At 38.2% G+C, this 17363-nt stretch overlaps 1 protein-coding gene across 2 annotated transcripts in view; it reads right to left on the bottom strand.

The window, feature by feature from the left end:
• Nucleotides 1–2666: 2666 nt before the first annotated feature.
• Nucleotides 2667–17363, bottom strand: part of ngfb (nerve growth factor b (beta polypeptide)) — a 28279-nt gene continuing 13582 nt past the window's right edge. For both annotated transcript variants that reach the window (XM_014340294.2, XM_005942948.3), the window contains 2 exons: nucleotides 9830–9966; nucleotides 2667–5596 (listed from right to left, as the gene is read on the bottom strand). In XM_014340294.2, coding sequence (XP_014195780.1) covers nucleotides 4977–5585 — 609 coding nt within the window. In that variant the 5' untranslated portion in view covers nucleotides 5586–5596; nucleotides 9830–9966 and the 3' untranslated portion in view covers nucleotides 2667–4976. The remainder of the gene's footprint in view (nucleotides 5597–9829; nucleotides 9967–17363) is intronic.

Here is a 17363-nt window from a genome sequence, read left to right as displayed (position 1 = left end):
GGACAGAGTTTTCCACTAACATCTTCAACACACCTAAAATGAAGGAATATAATTTGGAATAATCCAGCCAGATGTGGGGCTTAGAGAATCAACACCAAAGCACAATGAAGCTCTTCTTATGACACATACTAAGACACCTTAGTTGATGCTGTCTCATTCACCCTTAAATAGAATGAGTCTAAATGAACATTGCCTAAAAACAAAGTCAGAGTGAACATCTTTCATAGGTCAGTGCTTAAAACATGAAGACTTTATTAATATAATATAATATATCGTATTAATAATAATGCAAGCTGATTCCTGTGAATGAAGAGTATGTATGGAGATTTGCCAGTGCTCTTCTGTGCCTTCTTTGCAGGACGGAGGGAGGTCATCTCGGGGTCACACGCTTTGTGACATGCAAGCTTCTCTTGTTTGTAGTGCCTTTGTTTGCTGCAGTGATGTGGGAGAGAAACAGCGACCCTCCCTGTATGTCTGCCAGAGTATCAGTGAGAATCAGCATGGGTGGATCATGAGACACATCACATCACTGCCTACCACCTCTATTTTCTTTCTCTCTCTCTCTCAAAAAAAAAAAAGAAATCAAACAGGACTCAACAAACACAAGGAAAAAAGTATGACAATGACAGCAGTTCTCCTTTTTTTTTATAGAGATAAACAGATGGCATTGTACACACTTGAATTACAAATGATTAATAGTTTCCATGTGACCCAGAATAAGATCATTGGACTGGATGGGTGTTAACCCGATATCAGTTCGGTTACCCAATCCTGTCATGAATTCAGGACTGTAATTATCACTGCGGAAGTGCATCCAAACTGAAATGATATCCTCAGGGTAAAATGGAGCCATAATCCCATTATCCCTCCACCGACACACTGTCCTTACCTCCTCACCCTCTTCTACTGTTCTTGATATGTAAATGAGGTGCAAAAATGTAACCTGATCTCCATACGGTGCAAGTATGAGTCATCCTATGAGCCAAGAGACACCAGAGGTGAAGTGCAGTCAAATCTCACTTTATATTTTTTCTTTGAACAGGCCGTGCTAAACCTCTAATTAGAAAAATGGCCAATTACTGTTTCAAAAGACAACTTTAGTTAGAACAAATAACTGACGAAAATAGCAAAATACAGTTATCTTTAGTTCCTTTGCAATGCATATAAACAATGTCACTCAAAATATTTAAGTACATTTCCATACCCCTAATGTGCACCACTAGAGTAAGAGAAAACCTGTACGCAACAGAAAAACGTCTATGCGTTTCATTGTCTCCATCCAGTGGACAGAGCTCGAAATATCAAGTCTCTCAGCTGTGGTTTGCAGACACTACTTATGAAAGAGGCCACTTTGTTTCGGTCTTTATGCAGTTATCTTTATCCTTGCCACAATGCTCACTTTGAATGGATCTTAAATTATAAATCTATTAGTTGATATGAACAATTTATGCATTTTAAATTTTATTCAGCCTTTACTTTTACTGGACCTTTCAAACAAATTTCAGTATCTTAGCAAGGTAGGATTACTGCGTCATACTACACAATTATATCTATGAAATTATGTAAGCTCAGGTACCTTGTTAGTACATTCATAACTTAATCCATCCTGAAAACGATATCCGGAAATAACCAATAACAAAAATAATTTTTGTTATTTTTTTAAGACAAAAAACGTTATGAATGTATTAAGTAACAGTAGGTCAAACCATCTAATTAAATTACACCTTCTGGAAGATGTGGGTGTCATTTTTTACTGAATGTTTTTTTTTTAATTTCATACATTTTAGTTACACATACACAGGATTTTTCCATTTCATATCAGCCATATTGACTCTTCTCCACTTGCCACAGGACAGCAGCTTGGGGACTCCCGTCAATTTCGCGTTGCTCAATAAAACGAAGTAAACATGTTCAAAACAAAGAAGCGCTACTTTTTCCGAGGGTTTCGCATGGGCCCTGAACTAAACACGAGGCATGCGCATGGACATGCACACTGACGTCTGGCATGTGGTAACGTAAGGCTTTTTATAACGCGATTATAAAAACAAAAAAAACCCCTATTTTCTTAGAAACCATGGAAAAACGATCTATAACAAAATCAAATTAATATTTGTCCTATTTTGTTCATTTAAGTGAGCATCAGTGCTGCTTTTAAGTTTGTGGAGGTAGTGTATGAAACGTGGGGAACTAGCTACAATTTATTGCCTGAGCGGAGTCTAATATCTGTCAAATCCAACATGTTAGGAGTCACGTTTTTTTTTGTGAAAGTATTATTTTTAGGAAAGATTTCATGTTTCCGTCTTGACCTCTAGGGGGAAGTGTTGCATTCTTTTTAGCAGTTGAGCCCTGTTGCTTTATCTTAAAACTCAAGGTTTCCAGGAATACAACCTCATCTGATTTCTGTTTGCATTTCTACATTAGTTCCATGTTCGCTCAATCATATCAGACACCTCAAATACCCGATGGGACACAAAATTAGGCTGCAAGCCTACAAAAATCCCAATCGATACTGCCTGGAGAATAATTTTGTGTTCACTGAGAGCACTGAAATATCACTGGAAAGGTATTGTATTATCAATCATTTTTGACCTGTGTTTGTCTTTTCAGTTTTGTTTCATATGCACTGTAGAATGATAGCAAGAGAAAAACACAAAGCAAAGCCAAAAAAAAAAAAAAAAAAGAATGGCGGTAAAACGAAGCCATATGGGAATTCTCTTTTTTTCACTTCTGTCAGGGCTTTCCTTTTTGCTGAAGGAAGCAGCAAGCTTCCCAGAACACTACAGAAAGCACACAGTGCATGTTTGTAAATATTTAATAAATAACAATATCAACAACAACATTTATTAAAAAAAACACTTTTGGTTTTATCAGGCCTGGGTCAAATTGTATTTGCAAAGTTGTGGATTGATTTAGTCTTCTTCAGTAAATGGGCTGCATGACAGTATAATGACTGGCAGAAAAGAAGCTTGACTGTGTTGTTGTGCCAAAAGTCCTAGAGGCTGCTACTGAGCTGAGCTGCAGTTTAAGGTTAAGGCAGGTTTAAGCCTGTGCTTTCTGGAACCAAATCACATGGTCTTTTAAACCCAAGGTCTGTGTCTGTAAAAGCTGCAGCTTTAAAATGTTCCTGTGATTTAGTCTAAACCCAGCAGGCATTAACTAAACAGCAGTGAATGAAACCTTCTGCAATTACCGAATAGCTGTCCAAAATAATAAAAAATCAACGTATAAGTAAAGGACATATTTCTGCTTTTAATATCTTCAAGTGTCAAACTAATGTCATAGCGCAGTTACATTAGAGGAATTTGGGTTGGGAGATCTGTTCATAACAGCTATATATAAACTACTGCAGCAATACAAGTTCAGTTCAGGCCTTAAGCACTAAGATAGCAATTTCATCTGCATCAAAATAAAAGAGAATTATATGAGCAATATTTGTATTTATCAAAAGCGATACTAGACTACAAATGATCAGACACACACAGCATATTGTTTCAGAGGTATTTCTAAATTCTTTGTTGAGCAGTTAGTAATCAAGGAAAGTCAGACAGCTGAAACCAGTTTCCTTAATTACCATTTTCAGAGTCTGAATGACATATGGATGTTTGGAGCAGATCTTATAATCATCATTCATCATGTAAAGGTGCCATTTAGCTGTGGTTCTGCTGCATTTTGGGTCTGTATTTGTAGATGTGGTATAAGTGATAATTTGAAAGTAAAGTATAAAAGCAAAAGATCATCCGCTTGTACCTGTATGCTCTGCCTTAACGCAATGAGCCAGAATTAATCTTTCATGCTTTCTTATACACTATAATGTTCTCCATTTGAATTGCACTGCATCAGCAAATTTACCTCCCGTCTGCAGTTTGGTTTGGTCTTTGTTTCCATTTCCTGTCATTATGGCATCCTGGCATTTGATTGTTGCTCCTGGATGATAAATATTTATTACGCCTCCTATTTACCTTTGTAAATGTATGGAGCTAAAAAGTTTCCATAGAGTAAGAGGGGGGAAATGCTATTGAGGCCATGTTTTATTACACTAAGCTACTACTTTTTCCTAATGTTTTAATTAGTTTGTTTCCATGTTTAGTTTATTTTTGTGGACTATTTAGGTGTATGGTCAGGTAGTATGCACATCAGACCTCCCTTCTCGCTGTTTTCTCCTTTGGAAAATTTATGCGCTTATGAGATGACTTTTTCGGGACTATGCAACGCTTGGAAAATGATGCTACAAAAATTCAATCAATTCACTCATTTGGAGCATGGCGTTGCCACTTTTACATTACTGGTTGGATACACCAAACACAAGAAGTGTATAATGGAATATAATTTTATAATTTGGAGAATTTTTACACCAACAAATTAATTCCAAGTCTTTGGCATTTAAAAGATGCACATGTTTGTGTTTGAAACATCAGATACAACAATGCTGAAAACAGAGAGGAAATGGTTGGAATGAGCCACAGAGGAAACAGTTGTGCACTTAGTATAGCAAACATGACCCATGAATGTATGCAATATGTGTATATGTATATAAAAATATTTCCTGTCTGTATTTTAGAATATTTTTCAGTGTAATGCTTAAAAGTTATGATAAATCCAGAGCACGCACACTTGTCAAACTGAGCACGTAGCTGCGTATTGAATTTCCGTAAGCTGAGTCTGATATAAACCACAGCTAAAATAGATACCGGCACAGCTACACCCCCTGTAGCGTGGTACTTCAAACGGTTAAAAAAAAAAAAAAAGCAAACAACCAAAACACAAAACCAGCTGCAGATACTCTTTGACCCAGGTCTGGTGTGTATACATGCAGTCTTGATACTTTGACATATACTAATAATTTACTTTGTGCAGAGGTTGAGAAGTTTTTGGTGATAAATTATGTGGAAAAAAAAGTCACTTCTGCCTGCCTGTTAGCTTGTCTGTGTATGTAATGCATTTGGGTTTGTGAATCTGTGTGCGCGTGTCGTAAGTCTTCATTGCCGCCAGGACTTGCGGCTGAGCACGCACACACAGGCCACGTTAATGCGTATGTGCCTCCACGCCACCAGGTTCTGGAATGAAGTTAGCGCTCGCACAAAAGTGTGTGAATTAGTACAGTAGGAGTTCCAGTGTCTCGCATCTATTCCTAAACAGCCTGAGCTGCCTGATCGAGGGCTATGACATGTCGTCTCGAAGAAGTACTGCTTCATGTTGACATTGTTGATTTTCACGTCTGGGAGGACTGTCACCTCTCTGCCTAAGGTGTCCGTGGCTTTGGTCTTGTTGACCACCCAGACACTAATACTCTCACATACTGAGTACATCCCGCGGTGTTGAGGCTGCCCTGCTTGCCTTCGGGTCCTTCTGCCAGCACCCTGAGACCCCGATGGCTCTGCATCAGGGGGCTGAGAGCTAAAAAGCACTCTGGGTGAGAGGTAGTGGCGCTTGGTGAAGAGTTTGGGATCGACAACCGGGATAGAGTCTGGGTTGTCACTTGGAGTGTTTTCCCGTGCCGCTGTGGTGGTGGTGTACAAGTCCCCTCTGGTTGCGGCCACAGCCTGGGCACTTAAGAAGAGGAACAGGACCAGCATGGACGACCTCATGGGCACACGACCTGAGGGTGTCAATAAGAACGGAAAACACATAGATGTTACAGTGGATATGAAACATTACATATGAAACATAGAGCTTCTTCAGCAGACATGAAGTAACATCAACATTAATATGTATAGGATGCTTCCAAGTGATATTCCCTTTCTTTTGTTTTCTTTTTGGTATCTAGTAACTCCTGAGGGAAATAGGTGGTTCTTTAGCAGTTAACGCGTTTTTGTTGTGCTCACCATACGTATTATATCACTGCTTATAGGCTTCCTGAAGCCGTGACAGGTGGAGGTTTGAAAACGAAAACAATGAAAAATGCTATAATGTTCTTTAGAGTTGTGGGGAGGTGTAGAATGTAATTGATCACCAATTATTTTGTATTGTATGCAATTAACATGTATAATTTTGCAGTTTTAAAATTATGTGAATGTTCTTTTGCTTATCTAGATAAAAATAGTGAATTTTTTTTTTTTTTTTTTTTTTACAATGTAGTATTAATCTCCACATGCACTTATTCAATCCTCAACATGTTGAACTGTGAGATTCCCTTTATGTACGTGCATGCTGGAGCTCTTGTTTAAAGCAGAAGAAACCCCAAACGTCTTTCCTGACATTAAGTTTGATGACTTACCGTTAACAGTTTTTACATGCACTATTTATTAAAAGTCCGTGTTTGGCATTGCTAAGGGTGGAGTCTGCAAATCCTGATTAGGCAGCTGCTGCCGAGGCTGCCGAGTCCCTGAGCTGATTTATACATGTAAACAGAAAGCAGTACAATGTTTCATATCTAATTTAGCAATAATATAAAAAAATTAATAACTCAATTACATCCACAAGATGACAGTGAACTCTCTTAACAATCTGTGGCTGCCTGAAGACATTCTCTGGAGTTACTTCATGTGTACACCATTTATTGTCCCAGTGATCACTGCAGCAGGCTATGGCTATGAGTCACGCACACTGTTGTATTCCCTCTCTTTTATTTCACACAGGATGTGATAGATTTTTTAAATTGATAACATGTGAATTGTGGATATTAAGCAATGGTGAGTAAAGATAGCCCAGGAATTTCCTAGTAAGTATCCATGAAGGTCTTAGAGGTTTTTATTCTTTATTCTAAGCTATTTAAGACCACTACAACACTCGTATTTTCTTGTATTTTTCCAAGTGATAGCAGTGCACTTTAGTGGCTGCGGCAGTTATGAAGTGAGAAAGTCAGATGATGTGGTGCACAGAGCTGAATGAATGACGGTTAAGGTTGAGTTGCAGGAATGGGTGAATTGGTCAATAAAATGCCAGACTTTAATATAGAAGAGTGTTGTTTGTTTACTGCAGTTCATTTCCTTGGTCAAAACCTCATTCAGTGTCTCCTAAAAGCAGTGTTTTCCAACCATTCTTATGGCACATAGGTGTGCCGTGAGAAATGATCAGGTGTGCTGTGGAAGATTATTTGGTTTCACCTGACTGGTATACCAAGCGTGTGAGTAACGGGAAAAACAATTATATTCTCTTCCACCAGAGGACAGTACAACTTCTTGCTCCAATTTAATGGGTTACCAACTGCCTTTATAACCGAAGAAGACGAATAAAAAATTGCTTAGTCATGTTGCAAGTGAGATGACTCAGCATGGAGTTGCAAAAGGTAAATATTTGAAAAGAAAAAGTAGTCAGTCTGACCTGGGTCCTGGAGAAAATTCCAACCCAGATGAAGGTGCTAGTGTGAGTAGTGGTCAGAATAAAGCAAAAAAGGTATACTGGGAGGAGACTCAAATCCAGCCTCTGGGAGTCACAAGCTACCAGGTCCAGTGATCAATGAGGAAAGAGAAAACCTTTATGGATACTTGTGATTAAGACTAAGAAAATAAGAGGAAATTCCTGCACCATCCTTACTAAATTATCATTTTTGTTTGGTGATGTGCCGTGTGATTTTTCTAATGTGAAATATGTGTGTGGGAAACACTGTTCTAGAGTATGACCACTCAACAACCTGGTTTTATTTTTGTAAACCTGATACTCTTCTTTCAAGGTTTGTGAGCTGAAATGAAACTTAACTGACGTGAAAAATACTTGCTTTATTTGCCCCTTTCAGTAAGACTAATCCGTGGATACGGGTTATTTGACTTGGGTTGAAGGACTAGTTGGAGAGATTATAAGTCCCATATTTTGTACTGTCTGCTTCTTTAATTCCCAAGAGATCACCACAGTGGATAGATACACATGTTTATTTGGGACAGACTTTGTGCCGGATGCTCTTCCTGACATTTCTATTTGTGTGGACTTGGGACTAGCATTAGCTTGTGACTCCCAGAGGCTGGATTTGTGTCTCCTCCTGCAGGTTTTACATATCACCCTGGGTCAACACACCTGAATCAAATGATTAGTTCGTTACCAGGCCTTTAGGACATGTTGAAGAGGTAATTTAGTCATTTAAATCAGCTGTGTTGCATCAAGGACACATTTAAAACCTGCAGGACACCGGCCCTCGAGGCCTGGAATTGCCCACCCCTGATCTTAATTGTCCAAAAAAATGTACACAGTACTGTTTATTAAAAAAAGGAAAACTAGACAGAAACAGTGCTGAATTAAATGGTGGAAAATTAAAGAATAACATACCCAAAAAAGCAAAATTACCCATCAGAGTAGGCGTGACACATAGGGAAATATATAATTGACATTATTGTGACGTGTTTGATGTCATTTTCTTTTCATCGTGTCATGACTCACCACAAAACACAGAACAGAACATCTGTGCTTAATGGCTTTTTTTAAGTTGACAGGCTGTGTCCTTCATTTAATACAACAGGAATCACAGGCATGTCAACACCTGTGATAGCTACAATAGCAGGCTCTGTTGGGCAGGCTTATTATATGCTGTGTTTGCCTCAGGTAGCAGGGTGAGCACTTGTGGATTAAAATTGTTGGCAAAACAAATCAAAAGAAAAACTATAGCCTGTGCAACAATACATAATGTGAGCTAGAACTAAAATATTATAGGTTTTTAAGGTCTGTCTAGTTCAAGTTATTGATACCTGGTGCAACATTTTGACATGACAAAATCATTACTGCATCATTGTTGGAAATAAACAGACAAAGGCAGTGAAGATATGCCACACCTCTTTTTTTTTTTCTTTTCTGCCTTTAAGTGCCAATTTAGATTACTTTAGGGGACAGAGGAAGATCACTTTATAGCATAGCATAGCAAACATCACACAGACTAAATTAACAAGGAAAAAGCTTAAGATGAGAACAATATCTTCCCAGGAGCCGCATTGCTTTTAGTAAAAAGAAAAGTGAAAGACCAGCAACAATGCGGTGTCTATGTTCTCTTTTAAATTCAAAATTATACAGACATGTCAGGGCTAATTTGACATTCGTAAACACATTAATGGCTCAAATGTACCCAATGTGTGACATGGCTTATTGGCACATTGAAATTGAGCAGAGTCAATTTTTTGTAATGTTTCAGATTTTTGGAAGTGGGGGAATAACACAGGAAAATAAGTGCTGATAAGCTTAAAAAAGAAATTTCAGAGCTGAGTGAAACAAACAAAGAAACCGCCACCGGTGCACCAGTATTGTAAAATGCCTAATCTAATACCTCCAGATGATTTCGTATTTAACCCCATTCATAGCTTCTATTTTTTATACTTTGGTTATTGTCTAATATTAAAATGTGTTTAATATTATAATATGTACGTGTGGCACATATGCACACAAAAATATAAATAAAAAAAAAAAACAGAAATGGGACAAAAACTTTTGACAGCACTATAAACCTACAGGTCTAGAAGTAGCAGCTGTTGCTACCACACAAACCATAATTAAAATAATCTAAAAACCATAATCTCTCTTTGACATCTGGCTACATATTTTCCAGCTTTTTCTGCACATCAACGTTTAAATGAAAATGTAAACACTGGCTTTACTGGTCTCCATATTTACTTCTGTGCAAGAGCAAATGTGAGTGACGCCTTTGTTATTGTTTTTCGGCACATGCAGGTCAGTTCAGGACAGTGACCAGTTTACACTGGAATCTGATATTAGCAGCACTGAATGGATAATGTGAAAAAAACAAAAAACAAACAAACACTGAGGATGCAGTGTGAACACAGCCATGCTGAATAAGCACAGTGTTGCTAGCTTTACATATGTATTATCTACAACAGACATCTACAACAAAACAAGACAAACACATGAAAAAAACTGATCTGTTTCGAGACTTGTTTGCATTTACATATATATATACCTTTTCAGTGTATGCACGTGAACTGTACCACCTTTGTGGCTCCTAGAGGATGTGATTAGAGTTCTGTGTGTTATGGGCACCTCCTGCCATGAGGCCTGGCTGTGGCTGTCATCCAGCACACCTCTGCTTCTTCAATCCTGTTGACAGACAAGTGGAGAAATTGTCTTAGCCAGCTCGTAAACCCACTGTAAACACATTCTTTACAAGACAAATAAGGGAAGAGAACATTAATGTGTTTTCCCCTCTCACCACATCGTTACATACTGAAACATATTGAAATCAAGAAGCAGACCTCCATCATGTACATTATTCTAATGGCATGGAAATGGCATGTTAGTTTAACGTTAACACAATAACATTTGTCTGAATTCTTGGACACATGAGCTTTGACAGATTTTCCAGACTTAAACAGTCTTGTACCTTCAGACAGATAGCCTCAAACATTTAAACTTGAATGAATATTTACGAGTAAGTCAGAACCAGATCACTATGGAATTTGGTATTTTGTACAGTATATGAGTGCATAACAGAATATTTAGACACTCTAAGCCATTGTGATAAATCAAAACATCAGTTTTACTGTCTTGTCTCGCTCTATTTTATCACTGCATTTTATTATTGATTTGATTTGGTACAGACAGCCGCAATTCATTTTTGTGCAGTGATGAAAGGCATTTGAGCTTGATCATCCATCACACTAACCAGACGCAGAACATTTGTTCCTGTTGCCATATTACTGTACTCGTGGGTTCTAATATTAAACCTGCCAAGGAGAAAATATTTAAGAGCTTATTCCAGAAAACACTGTGTCCCGAAACTTAATTGTAAACGTGTTTTCATTTTAAGCTATGCCTTTAAATCATGGTTGAGCAAGTTAAAAACAGTAAGATATGGCACGTGTGCAAAATGACAGAAATGTAAGCAGCTTATATAAACAGAAGTGAATGGGTTGTTAATCAAAATTACTGTGGCGTGCTCCTGTGCAGAATCTGCAGCAGCACAGGAACTGTTCAGCATCTCAAAAGAGCTTTTCTCCACCTGTCAATTCAACTTGTGACCCTGTAACAGCAGCATGAGCTCTTTTAGAAACAGGAAGCTCACTAAAACTAGACAATAAAGTTATAAAATTCTGTTTTGGTAATGTCAGAATTTGACATAAACAACATGAAAACATAAATACCCTCCCAATGAAGACAACATTGACTTCATTGTCATACCAACAATAGATAACAGTAAATAACATTTCTATTCATGGAAATTAACTTTTGATATATGAAATCTCCTGCAGTTTGAGGTTTTCTCCTTCAGAAAAGAAGTTTTAAAAACAGCAAATTAAGTTAGCTAAAATTTGGTTTTAAACAATCTAACAAAAATCCAGATACAGGGAGTGCAGAATTATTAGGCAAGTTGTATTTTTGAGGAATAATTTTATTATTGAACAACAACCATGTTCTCAATGAACCCAAAAAACTCATTAATATCAAAGCTGAATGTTTTTGGAAGTAGTTTTTAGTTTGTTTTTAGTTTTAGCTATTTTAGGGGGATATCTGTGTGTGCAGGTGACTATTACTGTGCATAATTATTAGGCAACTTAACAAAAAACAAATATATACCCATTTCAATTATTTATTTTTACCAGTGAAACCAATATAACATCTCCACATTCACAAATATACATTTCTGACATTCAAAAACAAAACAAAAACAAATCAGCGACCAATATAGCCACCTTTCTTTGCAAGGACACTCAAAAGCCTGCCATCCATGGATTCTGTCAGTGTTTTGATCTGTTCACCATCAACATTGCGTGCAGCAGCAACCACAGCCTCCCAGACACTGTTCAGAGAGGTGTACTGTTTTCCCTCCTTGTAAATCTCACATTTGATGATGGACCACAGGTTCTCAATGGGGTTCAGATCAGGTGAACAAGGAGGCCATGTCATTAGTTTTTCTTCTTTTATACCCTTTCTTGCCAGCCACGCTGTGGAGTACTTGGACGCGTGTGATGGAGCATTGTCCTGCATGAAAATCATGTTTTTCTTGAAGGATGCAGACTTCTTCCTGTACCACTGCTTGAAGAAGGTGTCTTCCAGAGACTAGAGCTAGGCTAGTGAGCTGAGCTGAGTTGAGCTTGAGCTTGACTCCATCCTCAACCCGAAAAGGCCCCACAAGCTCATCTTTGATGATACCAGCCCAAACCAGTACTCCACCTCCACCTTGCTGGCGTCTGAGTCGGACTGGAGCTCTCTGCCCTTTACCAATCCAGCCACGGGCCCATCCATCTGGCCCATCAAGACTCACTCTCATTTCATCAGTCCATAAAACCTTAGAAAAATCAGTCTTGAGATATTTCTTGGCCCAGTCTTGACGTTTCAGCTTGTGTGTCTTGTTCAGTGGTGGTCGTCTTTCAGCCTTTCTTACCTTGGCCATGTCTCTGAGTATTGCACACCTTGTGCTTTTGGGCACTCCAGTGATGTTGCAGCTCTGAAATATGGCCAAACTGGTGGCAAGTGGCATCTTGGCAGCTGCACGCTTGACTTTTCTCAGTTCATGGGCAGTTATTTTGCGCCTTGGTTTTTCCACACGCTTCTTGCGACCCTGTTGACTATTTTGAATGAAACGCTTGATTGTTCGATGATCACGCTTCAGAAGCTTTGCAATTTTGAGACTGCTGCATCCCTCTGCAAGATATCTCACTATTTTTGACTTTTCTGAGCCTGTCAAGTCCTTCTTTTGACCCATTTTGCCAAAGGAAAGGACGTTGCCTAATAATTATGCACACCTGATATAGGGTGTTGATGTCATTAGACCACACCCCTTCTCATTACAGAGATGCACATCACCTAATATGCTTAATTGGTAGTAGGCTTTCGAGCCTATACAGCTTGGAGTAAGACAACATGCATGAGAGGATGATGTGGACAAAATACTCATTTGCCTAATAATTCTGCACTCCCTGTAGAAGCAAAAGGTCTGTTTAATTCACAATTTTTCTTCTATTGTCAGTAATTCCCTGAAAACATAATATTGGACTTTGGCTTCCAAAGGATACATTGGTCAGTTTCTAAAAGGTCTATATGTGCAGTAGACTGCTGCTATGAATTTTAACAATAGTACCTACTCTTGTGTTGAATTGGATAAACTTTTCAAAGTTTCAAGCTACTTAACAATACTATATAAGAGTAGTATATAAATGTATATCCATGTAAAAGCGAAAACTATAAATCAACCAGTCCTTTGTTCAAGTAGGGCTGGGCCATATCATGCCGTTCACGGTAATGCCGGTATAATGTTAGGTAATGATAAGAAAATGAAATATCGTGATAGAATATGGGTAAAATGCACATGCGCAGTGCCTTTGTTTTCATACACACATGGCAGAAAAAGCATGGTGGTGACGCAGAATGAGAAGGGCAAACGCGGATCGTTGAATGAAACGGATGGACCAGAATTGGTTTGTAAAAATGTGCAACTTCAGTGGTGTGGAACTGGTTTAACTTTCATCTGTCAGATACACACCAAAGCACAATTTTTGGTAGAGCACGCAAGTGGGCCTTGGTTATTAGTGTGTTTTTCGGAAAATAAGTCGCTCTTAAAATCCTTTGATTTTCTGAAAAATCAACAGTGCCCCTTATAATCTGGTGCTCCTTATGTATGAATTCTGGTTGTGCTTACTGACCTCGAACCAATTTTATGTCGTACACGGCGCTCGAAAATCTGTCAAAAAATGTTTTAGTACAACTTTGTTAAGCTACAAACCCGCACCGCTTGATGGATTGTTGGAGCATTACGGCTATTGTAGTCAGGAGCCTTGCGGAGTGATACGTACTGTGCTTCAACATAATATTACCGTATTGTGTGTGTATAACCTCTTTTTAAGTTTTGTGGATATTATACATGGTTATGCTCAGGATATCTTGGCCAATTTCCACTGGAAATGCCTTTTGGTTAAACTGTCAGCAAGGAATTTGCATAAAAAAACAGCTGCTTGTTTAAGTGAAAATACATTGAGGGATTTATTTATTTTGTCTCGCGTTAGTTATATCGTCAGTTATATCCTTATCGCAAATTTTCAAATAGATATGAATATTTTTGGCCATATTGCCCTGCCCTATGTCCAAGTGCAAACAGGGTTGAGAAGTTTGGTTAGTTTTACTTAAAGCTGGGCTTGACAGCAATGGACATTTAATGTGATAGGTGTCAAATTACTCTGAGCTCTAAATGTGCCTAGGGGATTTTGAGGTGAATGGTACACTGAGCATATACAACATCATGCCATGACTTAGAGTTGGATGTCTCAAGACCGGTCTCGAGACCATTTTTACGTGGTCTTGGTCTTGTCTTGGTCTCAGATCGCTCAGTCTTGTCTTGGTCTCGCTGTCTCTATCTTGCTGTCTCAGATCGACATAGTGGTTGGGAGATTTGGAGTCAACAGTATCCATGACACAGAGCCGTGCTTAGAGAGTGCTTTGTAGTGAATCAGAAGAGCCGACTCCCATTGAGCGAGAGCCGGCTCCTCACTTAATTTCCTTTCGCTGCTCAGCTCTCACACAGTGGCTCAGCTATGCTCCAATCCCTCCCGATTGTAACCAATCACATGCGAGGATATAGGATAATATCATTATGTGAAAAACAGAGAGGGTGAGAGACGCGACAGTCAAGTGGAGCGTGCGTCTGTCCTCTCAGTAAGTGAGTGAGACAGTAGACAGCGGTGAGGAGGGCTGAGTGCATTGCAAAAACATATTAATATGCCTGACACCCGTAAATGAAGCAGCATCTGGCTGCAGTTTAAAGACTTTTTTGTCTTGGTCTCGGTCTTAGTCTCGTCTCAACGTTGTCTTGGTCTTGATACCCTCTGGTCTTGGTTTTGTCTTGGTTTAGGCGGTCTTGACTACAAGTCTGCCATGACTTGAATAAAATAAGTGTAAATCTTTAATGAACTTGTGATCATAGGAGCAACTTGCTTTGCCCAAAGGCCCCTTTTCAAGATGACAGGAGGCTGAGGGCCAGCTAATAAAGAAATGCCCATTCATTTTCTTAACCTTTTATCCAGTTCAGAATTACAGGTGATTTAAGCGACAAAGAGAGCACGCCCTGGATGGGTCGTCAGTCTTTCACAAGTCTAATGCACAAACACGGGCAACTGCACACTCTCACATTTACACTTACAGCCAGTTAAGAATAATTAAATAACCTAACATCATGTCCTTGGACTGTTTGAGTTTTTTTCTTGTACCTAAAGGGAAAAGACACAAACAGGCAGATTTGAACCCACTGCCTTTTAGCTGTGAAGCATCGGTGCTAATGAGTTGCTGCTATGCTATGGAGAAAACACCTTTTATTCTGAAAGGGGAAAACTAACTTGCCTAATAAGTCTCATGGACCCTTTAGTCATTTATCAGGGAAAATTAATGTGTCAGACAAAGTGAAAATAATTGGGATGCTTGAGATATTTGCTTAATATGCAGATTAAAATACATGGTTATTGAAATGCTGTTTGTGATTGAATTTAAATTTTAATGTGGTGTGACAATGTTAAGGCACTTTTGAATTCAAGTTGCAAGATAATTGCAAGATAATTATGTTATTCCTTTATGGCTCAGCGTCTTTTTATATGATGTTTAAAATATTATTCTAGAAATATTATTATTTTTAAGTATTTTCTTTTTTTAAATTACATTCCACAACTGCAGATGCATATTACATGCAAATGCTTTGGTTATTAAAAAATAATACAGTAAGTATTAACTGATAATGAATTAATGAATTAAAAATTATAATTTATGTATTAAAATACATAAATGATTGGCTTATGCTGCGTTTAATGAGTGAATAAAGGTCGTTGTTTCAGCAGATTTTTGTGAAAATGGCAAAATGTAATTGTGCTTAACAATAATGGATTCGTGTTAATGTCATTTCTGTTTAACAGTGTAGTTGAGCATATCCAAAAAGATTGTGATCATTTTAACAGAAAACAAATGTGAATTATTTTGAGGATCTGAATTTGGGTCAGTGACACACAAATTTACAGCTACTGACCTGTTAAAAAATAACATGCAGCCAGATGTGAAAAGTGAACGTGACATCCGTTCAAGTTACTAGGTGGGCTATAAATATGCATCTGACACAACTGTACACATTAGTGTGCGCTGGGGCATTGCACATCGCTCTACTTATTGAGACTTGAAGCAGATGGGTAACAGCGGCACATGGCTATACGGGAAAGATGTGGATTTGTGTTGACTCATCACTGCCTGATGACTGAGTGGAATAAAATTGCCCCGTCTGTTTGATGTTAACACAGTGAAGAAAATGGTATTTCTTGGCACACTTTACTGTTGAATAAACTAGACGCTTTCAATTGGATAATGTGCTCTGTTACATTGGCTTTAATTTGACTGGAGCCTCCTGAAAAAGCCTGAATACTTCCCAGACCATAGCCGATGAAATACCACAGGAATGATCAGGATGTTTGTATCATCAGTAAAACACTCACTGAGTCTGCATGAGCATGATCCCAAAATGGTATGGCCTTTCTCATTTCTCATCGTCTCCTCTTCACTCTGTCCTGTGGCGGTGAAGCAGAAATTGATCTCGGCTGAAGGATATTTTAATTCCTGAAATGCATCAGGAGGAGCTATGAGTAAAGTTAAACAGGTGTGTTCTTATTTTGGAAGTTTTACCATCCGTGCCATATAAAAGAGAAATAGCTGAAACATAAATCATGAAGGGAGGATAACTCCACTTTTATGTTTGTGTTTTGATGTTAGTAAAGATGATTTTTGCCTCTCTAGTCTTTGTTTTATTGTATGACATTTTATGACTTCATAACTGAAAAAGCTCTAAATAAATCTTACTTACACTCCATATTTTAAGTAGCAGGGACTAAGTGAGTGAAAGAGGCACAGAACGAATTCATGATATAAAAACTGAGAAAACAAATGAGTAAACTATCTGTCCTTTCCAATTTTGTTTAGGGCAAAATTGAAGGAAATGGCAATCAAAAAATGTATAAATTGTAATGATTTATTTTTCCAGATTTTGGGAGACTAAGTAAATTTAGTCATTAAAATTTAAACTTAACCTAATTTTAAATTTGGGACAATAGTAGAATAAGTTTAAAATTTAAGCTTCATCTAAGTTTACATTTTAAATGCATTGAAATTTTTTTAATGCTTCTTATAAGTAGTGTTCATATGTATTACCCTATCTGGTCTCATATGTATTTTTGCTGCTCTAACAGTTAATAAGGTTGGGATCAATAAAAGTTCATTGATTGTACTATAACTTTTATAGGACTATAAATTATGCCTAAGCAATTAAGATAAAATGGATGAGTTATTGGGGGCAGCACGGTGGCACGGTGGTTAGCACTGTTGCTACACAGCAAGAAGGTCCTGAGTTCAATTCCAACATCAGGCCGGGGTCTTTCTGTGTGGAGTTTGCATGTTCTCCCCATGTTTTGCATGGGTTCCCTCCGGGTACTCCGGCTTCCTCCCACCGTCCAAAGACATGCAGCTTGTGGGGATAGGTT

The sequence above is a fragment of the Haplochromis burtoni genome, unplaced genomic scaffold (assembly GCF_018398535.1).
Source record: "Haplochromis burtoni strain Fernald_Lab_line unplaced genomic scaffold, NCSU_Asbu1 Contig_353, whole genome shotgun sequence".
Classification (NCBI taxonomy): domain Eukaryota; kingdom Metazoa; phylum Chordata; class Actinopteri; order Cichliformes; family Cichlidae; genus Haplochromis; species Haplochromis burtoni.
This window is presented reverse-complemented; position numbering and strand designations above follow the sequence as displayed.